General features: G+C 47.4%; 1 protein-coding gene across 5 annotated transcripts in view; it reads right to left on the reverse strand.

Moving 5' to 3' along the window:
• Positions 1-12938, reverse strand: part of EFR3B (EFR3 homolog B) — an 87026-nt gene that overhangs the window by 27037 nt on the left and 47051 nt on the right. For all 5 annotated transcript variants that reach the window (XM_023619397.2, XM_023619399.2, XM_023619398.2 and 2 more), the window contains exon 5: positions 967-1088. In XM_023619397.2, coding sequence (XP_023475165.1) covers positions 967-1088 — 122 coding nt within the window. The remainder of the gene's footprint in view (positions 1-966; positions 1089-12938) is intronic.

Here is a 12938-nt window from a genome sequence, read left to right on the forward strand (position 1 = left end):
ATTTCTATATCGATGAGTGTATTTCTGTGAGCTAAGTATTTTTATAAGTTTGAGTATGTGGGTAGAAGTGTATTCTGTAATTCAAGATGTTTATCTGAAAGTGTTCATTCATTCACTCAACAAATATTTATTGAGTGCCTCCTCTCTCCAGGCACTGTTTTAGCTCCATTTAGCATCAGTGGACAAGACGATGATTGCTGCTCTCACAGAGCTTACATTCTAGTGGGGAGAGACGACAAGGTATAGAAACATAGTAGGTAAATTATGAACGTGTTTGAAGAGGATGTGTGTTATGGGGAAAAAACAACAGAGCATGGAGAGGGAAGAGGGATGTTCGGGGAAGGAATTGCTGTCAAGGGGACATTTGAGCAAAGGCTTAAAGGAGGTGAAGGAGTGAGCTATGCAGATCCATGGAGGAAGCATTCCAGGCACAGGAACAGACTGTGCAAAAGCCCTGTGGCAGGAATGACCTTGGTGTGTTTGTGGGCCAGCAAGGAGGCCTGCGTGGCTGGAGGGGACTGAGTGAGGGAAAAGTGGAGGCGATGAAGTCAGGAGGGCAGCAGGGATCAGCCTATAATGTGAAGCCTTTGGCTTTTTATTGGGTATATATTTTGATGGATAACAGTGAGTAGGTGTGTTTTTGGGGCGTATAAATGCACGCACTTCTGAACAAAAGACAGCATGGGTGTGTGCATGTGTGGCTTTCAAATTGGGCTCACAGGACCATTCCCTTACATCTTGCCCTGTTTTCTGCCCTCAGAGGCTGTTCCTTTAGAAAGCATGTGTGGGGAGCCCAGCTCTGCCTGCTTGCCCTCCTAAGTCCCACCAGGTGCTCTTTCCTCCCAGCATCATCAAACAGAGGTAAACGCCAATGGACTCAGACATGCAGCCCAGGCCGGGAGCTCCCTAAGACCCACCAATGCCTCTGTCATTTGCTGTGCGCCCCTCAGCTTCCCCTGTACTCACTTCGTCTTGATTTCCAAGTCATCATGGCTGCAGTGGCACATTTCACTGAAGCGGGACACAAAGAAGTCATAGCTGCGATGGTAGGAAGGGGTGTCCTCCTCGATGTTGGCAAACTTCACAAACTATCCGGAAGGAGAGAGAGAAATGCGCGTGAGAGGTGACTCGCTGTGCTCCTCACCTTTGGGCGCTGGGACTTGGTGTCCCCAGATCCCCTGCTCTAGCAAAGCCCTGGGACAGACACGTCCTGGGAACCACGCCTCCCAGGGCCCGGCTCTGGTTTGCCTCCCAGAGCACACTCGGGAGATGTGATTTCCAATCCTGCTCACCTTTCCTGTCCACACAAGACCGGACCCCATGGCCCTTCTCAGCCCCTCCCTGCTGGGTGAGCAGAGGACGGAAAGGACGAGAAAATGAAGGGGATTCATTGAAGCTGCTGCTCCCTTTTACGTCCAGGGCTGCACCAAACACACACAGCCTGACAGGCTGTTAGGAGAACACTGAAACTGAGCGAAAGCCAATGTCAGAGCATAGAGCACCACCCTAGAATGCCTTCTGGGGAACCAGAACAAATCTGAAATTTGATTAAAAATGTAAGCCCATTTTATTGTTAAAAATTTGAGTAAATTTTTAAAGTTCGCCATTTCAGTTCAGGAAGTCTTACTCAGCATTCTCAGCTGCTGGATTCCTTCTGCCATCACCATTCCGCATATTTGCAATTCTAATTAGGACTTAATTTCAACTAAGTCCCACAGAGAAGCAAGAATCACAGACTAAGTGGAGTTAAATTACTAAAAGAGAAATATAATTCTTATAGGTTATTTTGTTTAATGTTATAAATTTAGTACCACAAACAGCTCTAAAAAGATTAGACTTAATATAAAATCTATTCTCCACTATTCTCCTTGTATTATTATTTAATTTTTATAAACGTTGGTTGGCTCAGAAAGGATAGACTGTTATTCCTAAAATTATCTAGTTAGTGCACACTCATAATATTCAGTATCAATTGTCAATCTGTTTCCCTATTTAATTAAAAATTGTTAATAACTTTTTCTGAATGAAAATTAGCAACTTCCACAAACATCATTAATTATTATAGTGTTTTGTTCTTGCAATAATCAATATACATTTATTTTCTGCTCACTGATAGGATCTCAACACGCAAAGCAGATAAAGAGATCTTTCCTTCCAAGTTACATCTGACATGCGTACATAAACTTGGAAGCGGATATTCTGTTAGTGGCAATAAATTCAAACAGCGTTGCTTGCATTGTTGATGTGGTTGTGCAGAAGGGGCATGGTGGTAATCCACGTGATCACAAGATCATTGATTAGACCCAGATTCAGGAGTTCCAGAAACAACGATACAGTCGGCCTTTGGCTACATGACCTTCCTAGGCCCCCAAAGGCTAGAACACAGACTTAGGCAGAAGCGAAGTTTGGCTGATGCTAAATTTGGATGCACTGCTGCTCTTGACCACCGACAGGATGTCCCCAGGCTGCAGTCCCCACGGCAAAGCCAGGCGTGGTCAGGGTGTCCGTCCGCTAGAAGGGGACGCACAGCGATAGGGGTTCTAACTGCAGATCTATCTATAACCGGCGGTGTGACCTTTGAGGGGGACATTTAACTTCTCTTATGTTTGGTTTTCCCATGCGTAAAATAAGCAGCCCAGTCTTCATTCACTAAGGTGCTTAATTTTTTAATTTACATTGTGTCTACTTCAAATATGATGAAGACCACCTGTGTGCATGCAGAGTGCACATATTTTAGAATAATTAAAATAAGACTGAAAAAAAAGAGGCCAGTAATCAAGAGGGAGAAACAGTCAAACAAAGACTTTGCCCCTAGCATTTAGCGACTGGGCAGACTCCTGTGTATGCCGGGAGAATGATGGCCACACTTCATGCTCGCTGGCTCTGGAGTTTACACGCTAATAGCAGCGGACGTTTAGAAACTTACATATGTCAGGTACTATTCTAAGCATTTTACATACATCATCTCTTTTATGTCTTAAGATGACTCTAAATTAGACAGAGATTGTTATTCTCATTGTACAGAGAAAGACACGGAGACCCACAAATGTTACATACTGGCCCAGGGTCCTGCAGGGGTCACCCAGCTCTCAACCCTCTGGGCGTCCCCTGCAGGCCTCTGAGCAGGAGCTGTGCCCTAAAACCTTCTCCTGGCTTTATCCCTGCTCCCTGCTTCCTCCAGCGCCTCAGGCCAAACGACCCAGGAGAGCTGCTTTGGGGATGGAGGGGGGGCCCCCCCGCGGTATTGTCAAGGAACAAGCAGAGGATGAGGAAGCGGGGTGGGGGGTGGGGGTGGCCTTATTTTGGGCTTATTAAGGGCGCTAGTTTCCAAACGCTACAATACAGCAGAGTCAAGGGGGCTTGGTAACCTCGCAGATTTCTGCCACCAGCCCCGGACATGCAGAGTCAGGCTTGGAGGAGGCCCAGAATTTCCCTTTTAACAAGGTCCCAGGAAACTCATGGGATGGTCTGAGGCCCACGCTTGAGAAACACTGCAGGACCTATGACAGCCAACCTGGCCTCGTCTCTTCCCCTCCAACCCCTCTCCCAACACTGACGCTTCTCTGAACCGATTCCTGATCTCTGGGAAACCTGACGTCGAGTCCCCCTTCACTTTCGACTTTGACTTTCCTCTTTCTCATAGTGTCATGGAGCCACCAGCAGGACCTGCATGCTCCGTCACGCCCAGTGTCCCTTCTGACTGGCCGTTGCCCGTGCTGTTCAGGCTGCTAAATATTTCGTCTATGACCCCCCTGGCTGTAAGGTTAGAATTAACATTACAATCAATTTTTAAAAACTGAAAATTCCGTGACAGCCACTGAGGTAATGCAGGTAATGTACAGAACACACATGGGGTTCCCTTTCTAAAACCGTGGTGGCCTTTTTCTAGGCTAGGCCAGCAGTTTCTCCTGAATCTCTCCCAGCTGGGACAGCCACAGCTGCTAACCTCACCGGAAAACTCCCTCATTCTTCTCTTCTGTGATTCTCTGCCTCCCTGGACTTTTGCTCTTCTGTACTTTTCTTCTCTGGGAACTTAGTTTCAATTTCAATTTTGTCCAAATTTCAATTTGGACATAAGGCTTCTATTGAAGCAGACTGCGCTCCCCTACATCTGCTGGGCCCACAGTCAGACGCTCGTCCCCTTGCTCTGCTTCTTGTCATCTGTGTGACTATGGACAAGTTGTGTAACTTCTGAGCCACTGTTTCCTCATCTGTAAAATGGGGACAGTAGGAACTATGCCATGAGGTGGTTGCCAGGGTGAAATGAGGGGAGGTATGCAGAGTGGCCGGCACAGTGCCTGGCACTGAAGAATGCTCAAAACAGAACTGGGGTGAGCAGGGTGACTGTGGCCATTTATGGTCTGCTCCATCCACTCCTGGCCAAGGTTCAGGTGCAGTGACCCTTGTCCTTTCCATGCCACCAACACGGGCCCAGCCAGGCAATCACAGAGGGGGAACCTTGATGGGCAGCATGGCCTGTGCAGACAACACAGCTCAAATGTGACACTGGGGCGGGGCAGAGACCAGGAAACAAGTTACAGCCACCCTCCAATGAACTGGTGCCCAAGGGTGGGAGTGGGGACAGTGACCGAGAGCAGGGGAATTGGAAGATGATGGCCAAGCCCTCTGAAGCACCACTCAGGGGCTGAATGTCATTTAGTCCAATGGAGTGAGACAGAGCACAGCACGGAGGCGCAGGAGGGAGGGGTGAGAACGGGAGCTCCAGCAGCCATCAGTGCAAGACGGGGAAGAAATGGCCAAACACTTGTTTTCTGCTCTTTAAAATGCATATGTCGCCTCCCAGGAATATGAATAAAGTAGAGAAAATCAAGAAAAGCTCCCTGAGCTCCTGGAATAACAGGAACTGTGTGAAATCAGGACTTACTATTAGTAAGGTCTTATTTCTAAGAGGCTTAAGCTTTTTATGGGTCCTACAGGATTTAGCACCGCACAATCCCGCAGTAAGTGTTTGTGGGGCAGTGTACAAATACGTTCAAGACACCGCTTAAAAAACAGCGCTCTATTCTTCACACGTCTGCGGCTCCACTCAGGTGCTTTCCCATCCCATTTGATCAGAAAGACAAATTTCAAAGATGGTGGTAGTGAAGCTTGTCTGCTTTGGTTTAACTCATACCTTGTTCTGTTGGAAGCCTTCAAAATATCCAAAAGGCACGTGTCCTTGAAGAAGCTATTTATAGACACAGAAGTTTGTGTCAGGAGCAGCCACACGAGGCCCAGTACCCCGTCTTTAACACCAGGTGTAGATGGGAGCAATTTGCGAAATAAGCAGTTAACACCTATATTCTAAGTAATAAGAACATTAAATATTTCTATGGCACTTGGAGCTTACACATCATATTAGTTTCCTGGGACTCCAATCTCTGCCTGTCTTCAATCGTCTTCTCCCTCTGCCTCTCTCTTGTAAGACCCTTGTGATTGCACTTAGGGCCCACCCAGATAATCCAGGATAATCTCCCCGTCTCATAATCCTTAAAATGCTTAACTTGATCACATCTGCAGAGACTCTGTTTCCATCTAAGGTGACACTCACAGGTCCCAGGGATTGGCATGTGGACGTCGTGTGGGAGGGCCATTTTTCAGCCTATCAGAACATCCATTCTCTGATGAAATTTTTGGCAAACCAGTGAGTCTCGCAGGACCTCTCTTACTCCCATTGTGAAGATGAGGAAACTGAGGCTGTAAGGGAGCCGGTGAATTATTTCAGGTCAGCCAGCTTGTGACAGGTGGAGCCGGGCCCCAAACTTAGGAATTCTGATATACTCTGATGCCCTTGGCCTTCTACTAGCGGTTTTTAAATTTTAATGTGCATGGGAACGACCTGGGGAGCTTGTTGAAAATGCAAACTTCTGAGCCACCCCAGGCTTGTTGAACCAGACTCTCTGAGGGAGGGCCCAGGGCTCTGCATTCTGCAAAGTCCCTCCATCTCCTACCCTGGAGTCTGGGGCAGGGGATCTACAGCCCCCTGTCCTTTGTCCCTTTCCTGGTAAGCTGGACCAGTAGCTATGGAAATGTTCCAAGGCAGGCTGGGAGAGAGAAAGCTTAAGCAGTATGTTAGGAAAATGTAGGAAAGCATGTCCTTGGGAATAGAGGCCAGTCAAGGCTGGATAGATGGCCACCTCCTTCAAAGACCACATCCTTTGAACTGGAGTGGTTTGGAGTTGAACCAAGCGTTGGATGGGTGACCTGCTGTGGACCCATCTCTGGGGCCCAGGACTGCCCAGGAGGCTGCAGCCTTGAGAACCAGGCTATCAACCCTTCCATTCCCATGTTCGCCAGGACTTTTGCTCTGTTATGGGGTCTGGTGATGACACTGTGCTTAATGCCAGTCCCCAACCTCCCATACAGAGGGTATGTGCCCTGTTTATTACATTATGGGTGGCACCAGGGCTAGCTAATAAAATAGGCACCTTTTTGGTACCAGGATCTCCTAGCATCCTTGGGAACCCTTGGTCTGATAGCTTGATAGAAGAAGCTTCCCTCCCCAGAGTCAGAAAGTATGAGAGCACAGACACACCAGCCCAGATGACCTGGTCAGGGAGCCTTGGCCTGCAGTGTCCCGTGGAGGCAGCTGCTAGAGAGCTCACCCCAAGCTGTTCCCGAGTCATCCAGGAGCTGACAAGAGGAGGCCAAAATGGAAATTTTGGTCATCATGGTTCAGAGGGTCAAATTGGGATGCTTCATGGGAGCCCTGGTCAAGGGACCACACCCACTGTGGAAGTCCACCTAGGAAATGTACCGAAACCTGGCTGAGGTGGGGTTGAGACTCTAAGGTTAAGTCCTTCATCCCTCTGATAAGAGGCAGTATAGTGTCATGATTATGGGAAGGAGTCTGGAGTCAGACTGCATTTCTGAATCTCAGCTCCTCCACCTAGTAGGAGGCTGATCTGGGGCAGGTTACTGAAGCTCCCTGTGCCTCAGTTGCCCCACCTGTAAAATGGAGCTAACAAGAGCAGCTGCCTTGTAGGCTTGGCATGACCAGCCCATCACAGTTAAAAGCTGCCACCTCATTTTCCCCCAGTGCATTTCCGGCTTGCTGTCAACACTCCGTGAGTTCTCACTGGGCCCATTTACCTGTGTGACTGGGCACTGTTTTTTTAAATGCCTGATACAGCAGGAAATTCCTGCCTGCTTCACCTCTACCATTGCTAATTCATACCTTACAAATGGCTTTTATTAAAATGCTACTTGCCTAATGCACAGGATGGTGAAATAATAAAGTTGAGGTTTTTTATTTTATTTTTCAAAGATATTGCAATGATGAGGAAGGTCTCCATAGCAACGAACTGAAGATTCTGAACATGTGACACTTCAAAGGTCACGGGCACTGCTAGGGCTACCCTTTCAAGATCAAAGTTTCAGCTCTTTGTAGAGAACAAAGGGTGTCAAGCTTGCTGAAGCAGATCACCAACCCTCCGCTACAGCCACGAAGGAGCCAGAATTGTGTGAAAACTGAGGGTTACTAAGGGCCTGGGTCAATAAAGAGAAAGCAAGCTCCAAATATTGACATTGCAAAACCAGCTCTCCCCTGGGCTGGAAGATGGCAGCTGAGCTGGTTGGCCTCACTTCAGCACCAGCCGAGCCTCTCCAAGCAGAAATGAGCCTTTTTCCTTCTGTGGACGGGCATTCTGAGCCACACAACTTCCTGCATCCGCGGCAGAACCACAGTTTAAGATGCTGGCCGTAGAGAGAACCCCACTCTCTCACGGGTCTAGGACGGCAGGCCTTTCTGCTGTGTTTACGTAAAGAGAAAGGGAGCTGGTTTTTCGCTTCACTAAGACAAATCCTGGCCGGAAAGCAGATCTCGTCAACCACATGGTTTTGAGTTTAACGCCCCTGCCCCGTTCTCCCAACTGCTCTTGTTGGCAGGGTCTCCTGGGAGCAGTTTTCACTAAACCCAGAGAAAGAGTCCCACTGTGACGTGATGATGTCCTGCAAACCTCCTGACTGCCAGCCAAGGCATTGTAATTCCCCAAACCTAGGACGTCCTCTCCTGTCTACCCACATTACGTCTTCCCTCCTTCAAGATTCTTTGCAAAACTGGCATGGTATTAAGATCTCTTGGGAACGCCCAGTCCTTGCTCATCGAGAAGGTGATCCCTCTGGCCCCCAGCAGCCCCACGTGCGGGCCCCTATGGCCTGCACTCAGGAAGCACAGAGCTGGGGAAGCACCGGCTGCCTCTGCTCTAAGTTCCCCGTCATCTGCTGGGGCTGACCCCGTGACCTGAGCTGTTCCCTGGCATTGCAGCTCGGACCTGATCTGCCTTCATGGAACCCACTTCTAGTCTGCTGTTTCCAGCAGTGCTAATTTCTGCACTGGGGTTGGCGATGGGGAGCATTTTCAGTCTATAGACGACAGTTAAAACCACAAAAGTTCATGAAATTGCCCAGGGGGAGCATAGAGAGTGAGAAGAAGATGGAACACCAACCCCGGAGACCACAGATATTTCAGGGGCACGTGGAAGAAGACAATCACTGAAGGAAGCTGTATCAGTGTCCTATTGCTGCTGTCATAAATCACCCCAATTTAGCGGCCTAAAACAACACAAATTTATCATCTCACAGTTCTGCAGATTAGAAGTCTAAAATGGGTCTGCAGGGCTGCATTCCTTCTGCAGACTCCAAGGCAGCATCTGTTTCCTTGACTTTTCTAGCTTCCAGAAGCCACCTACATCCTTTGGCTCAAGGCCCCCGTCCTCCATTTTCAAGGCCAGCAGAATAGCATCGTCACATCTCTTTCTCTCTGTCCCTCTGCTTCCATCACGACATCACTTTCTGTCTGACTCTGACCCTCCTGCCTCCCTCTTATGAGGATCCTTGTGATTACGTCGGGCCCACCTGGATAGTCCAGGATAACCTTCCCATCTCAAGAGCCTTAACTTGATTGTATCTGCCAAGTCCCTTTTGTCACATAAGGTTACACTCACAGGTTCTAGGGACTGGGATGTGGACATCCCTGGGGGACCATTATTCAGTCGACCACAGAAACTAAGAAGGATGAGCCACGTGGAAAGAGCTACGGTGACAGGGCCAGGAAGTCAAGGGAGTATGAAGAAGACACCATCTCAGGGAGAAATGCCACCAAAGGTAAAAACATCAGCTGAAAGATGAGTGGGGGATGGGTATTTGTATGGTTTCCACAGATTTCTAATTGCAAAAACAAAAAGGTGCTTTTACAATGGCAAGAGCCAGCGGTCACCACCCTAACCTGGGATGGCACTTAGCATCCATCAAAGTGAGACAGCAGACATTTGTGCTCCTGTCGTGATGCTCCTCGCAGTACCCAGCACCCCCGTGAGGTATTACGGCCAAAAGTATTTAACTGCATCCACTCGGACCTTCAGATTGAATTCCTGTTTGCAGGAAGTGGGAGACAGGAAAGCAAAATAAATGACACCCAAGGAAATAAGCAAAATCCAGAAGGCGGGGCATTCTGCAAGGCCCCTGACCTGGTCTCTTCAAAAGGTCAATGTCATGAAAAACAAAGTGGGGTGGGAGAGGCGTTGGGAATGACTAAGAGATAACACAGAAAACAAAGTAAATGCATGATCTTTTTTGAATCCTGATTTGAAAAATAGCTCTCAGAGACAATTTGGGGACTATTAGGGAAATTTTAATTTGGACTAAATATTAAAAAAAATCGGAATGATAGTTTTGTCAGGTGAGCTAAAGGTATTTTGTGGTTATGCAGAGTGCAATTTTTTTCGTTTTTTTCTTGTTTGTTTATTTACTTTATTTTTATACTAGAAGAGACTTAAACTTATGTTTAGACTGAGAAGGAACCAGAGAAAGGAAAAGGGTGAAGACATGGAGAGAGAAATAATGGAGGTAGGAGGGTTCCTGAGGAGATGGGAACCTTCAGGAGAGGAAGGAGACAGAGGCAGAAGTTGAGGGAACCCCAGCTGACAGCCGCTATTTTCTCAGTGGGCAGAAGACAGCAAGGCCACCTGAGACTGAAGATGCAGATTTGGGAAGGGACTTGAGAAAACAGAAGGTTTGCAGTGACCACTGAGAGGATGAGAGAGGGTGGTGGTCAAAGAATGAACTGGGGGGCTGTCCTGGAAGCCCCAATAAAATTGTAAAGCATGTATTTACAGAGGCCCCACCCCCATGTCGTGTGGTTCTCTGAGCTGGGACCGCGGGTGGAGAAGGCAGAGTGTGGCAGGGAGGCTAAGACAGGTGAACAAAGAGTATGGTTCCCATGGGGTCTAGGCGGGAGGCCACGAAAGGAAACCTCAGGGGGAGCTGACCCTGAGAGAAGGGAAGGCATCAGGGAGGTGACATCTCAAGGAGGTAGAGGGGCGCGAGAGAGCAGCAGGAATGGGCAGAGCTCTGGGCGGTCACAGCCTTCCGGTTGTGCAGGAAGGAAAGAGCTGGAACCTGCTGGAGGAGCCACCCTTCCCCAGAGTGGCGGCGTGACTCGCTTTCGCACCACCTCAGTGTGATTGACTTGAGGTTGTGCTGTGATCAACCCACAAATGCTATACGCCATTGACTTTGGGTCACTCGCAGCCGAAAGTGCCATTTTTTAAAATTCACAGAATTAACCCTTTTAAAGTGCACAATTCAGTGGCATTTAATACATTCACAATGTTTTGCAACGAAAGCATTTTCCTCACCCCAAAAGGAAACGCTGTACCCATTAATCAGTCAGTTTCCATTCCTCTCTCCCCCAGCCTCTGCCAAACACAATCTGCTTTCTGTCTCTGTGGATTTACGTATTCTGAACATCTCATATAAATGGAATCATACGATATGTGGCCTTCTGGTTTGTTCCACCTTTTGGCTATTGTGAATAGTGCTGCTATGAACACTTGTGTACAAGTATTTGTTTAAATACCTGTTTCCAGTTCTTTTGGGTGTAAACCTAGGGAGAACTGCTGAGTCATATGGTAATTCTATATGTTTAACTTTTTGAGGAATCACTCGGCTGTTTTCCACACCATTTTACATTTCCACCAGCAATTTCTACAGATCCTCACCTACAATTTTATAGGGTTTTTTTTTAATAGCCATTTTTTACACCCACTTATCTGGGTGTGAAGTGGTATCTCGTTGCGGTTTTGACTTGCATTTCCTTAATGATTAGTGACATTGAGCATCTTTTCACGTGCTCGTTGGCCATTTGTGTATCTTCTTTGGAGAAATGTCTATTCAAGTCTTTTGCCCGTTTTTAAATTAGGTTGTCTTTTTGTTGTTGAGTTGTAAGAGTTTTTCTTATATTCTGGTTACTGGACTCTTATCAATATATGATTTGTAAATATTTTCTCCCATTCTTTGTGTTGTCTTTTCACTTTCTTGATAGTGTCCTCTGATGCATGAAAGTTTTTAATTTTGATGAAGTCCCATTTATCTATTTTTTCTTGTGTTGTTTTTGTTTTTGATGTTCTATCTAAGAATCCATTGCCAAATTCAAGATCATAAAGATATATACCCTTACAGTTTTTTCTGAGAGTTTTATAGTGTAGCTCATATATTTAGGTCTTTGATCTATTTCTAGTTAATTTTTCTACATGTTGTAAGGTAGAGTTGAAAGTGCAAACTTTAAATCCACGACCCTTCATATTTTACTATTGACAGTATGCTAATATATTGCGTTATTTATGTAGAGGACCTTGGCATTCTCAGATTTAATATTTTCTGTATATCATTAGCGAGTGACCTCAAAAGATTAGGACACACGGTCACTGCACTGTCCCAGAGACACACACTTGGAACCATCAAGCCACAAGGCGGGTGTGCAGAAACACAGCCCTGAACGAGCCTCGCTGGCCCTGGCTCCCCATCTTCTCCAGACTTTCCTGGTCCCTCGTTGTCATTCAAAGCTCAGATATTCTCATTAAGGGCTGGAAAGCGTCACCTAAATTTTTAAAATTATACTTTACTCCATGTAATGTGCAGGAGTGGTATTAGCAAATTTGTATTTCTCAGCACAGCTTCATCCTTGGGGTGATCAAGCCCAAGTTGGATGAATATCCATGAGGGATGTGGAAAGAAAGGAAGACGGAAGGAGAGAGGGAGGAAGGGAAAGAGAGAAAGAGAGAGAAGAAAGGAGGGAGGGAGCAAGAGAGGAAGGAAGGAAGGGAGGAAGGAAGAAGAGAAGGAATCCTGCACAGGTTTAAGACTGCAGCGTGTCAGCGGTCCCCAAACCTACTGCTACTGTCACAGGCAAACGAAAACCTAGACCCCCAGGTGCCCCCTCCAGGGATGCTGATCAGTGGGTCTGGCTGAGACTTGGGAATCTGTAGGTTTCTAAAGCTCTCCAGGAGACTCTGTCGTTGGCCAGGTGTGGGACCTGAAGTGGGTAGGGTTTCTGGAGAGACGCTCTGCAAAAGGAGGAGATTTGTTCTGAGCCGGTTCAGGCAGCAAAACCAGGTCTGAGGGCAAAGCTCGAGGGAGGCAGAGCCGGCTCAGGGTGAATGTTTTTCTCAGCTTCTCACCCACAAGGCCATGGGCCACTTAGTGACAGAGTGAGCCTGGCCACAGAGAGGCTGGAGCTGTGGCTGGCTCTGGGGAGGGGACCCCACGTTAGGTGGGGCCCAGTGAGGGGAGACTACATGGTAGAGGGCTGAAGACATCACTGGCTAAAGCCGGGGATCACTGTGCAAGCACACACGAGCTATTTGACTTCTCTGGGCCTCTGCTTCCAGGCAGAGAAATCCAGCAAAATGAGGGTGTTGGATGAGCTCAATGGTTTTCTTCTTTTCCTTTTCTCTTTTTCCCTACTTCCTTGTCTTTCTTTTAATTTCCTGGCAGTAAAACTCTTTATCCAAATGAAATGTTGTAAGCTTCCATACACAGTCCTTTTCTTTCTCGTCCCCCAGGTCCCCTTTGCCCCCACAAAGCCTCGAATCATAAAAACCAGTAGAAATGCAGAGGCTAGACTCTCTAAGATTCCATCAAGCACTGGCATACTGGCG

The sequence above is a fragment of the Equus caballus genome, chromosome 15 (genome assembly GCF_041296265.1).
Source record: "Equus caballus isolate H_3958 breed thoroughbred chromosome 15, TB-T2T, whole genome shotgun sequence".
NCBI lineage: Eukaryota > Metazoa > Chordata > Mammalia > Perissodactyla > Equidae > Equus > Equus caballus.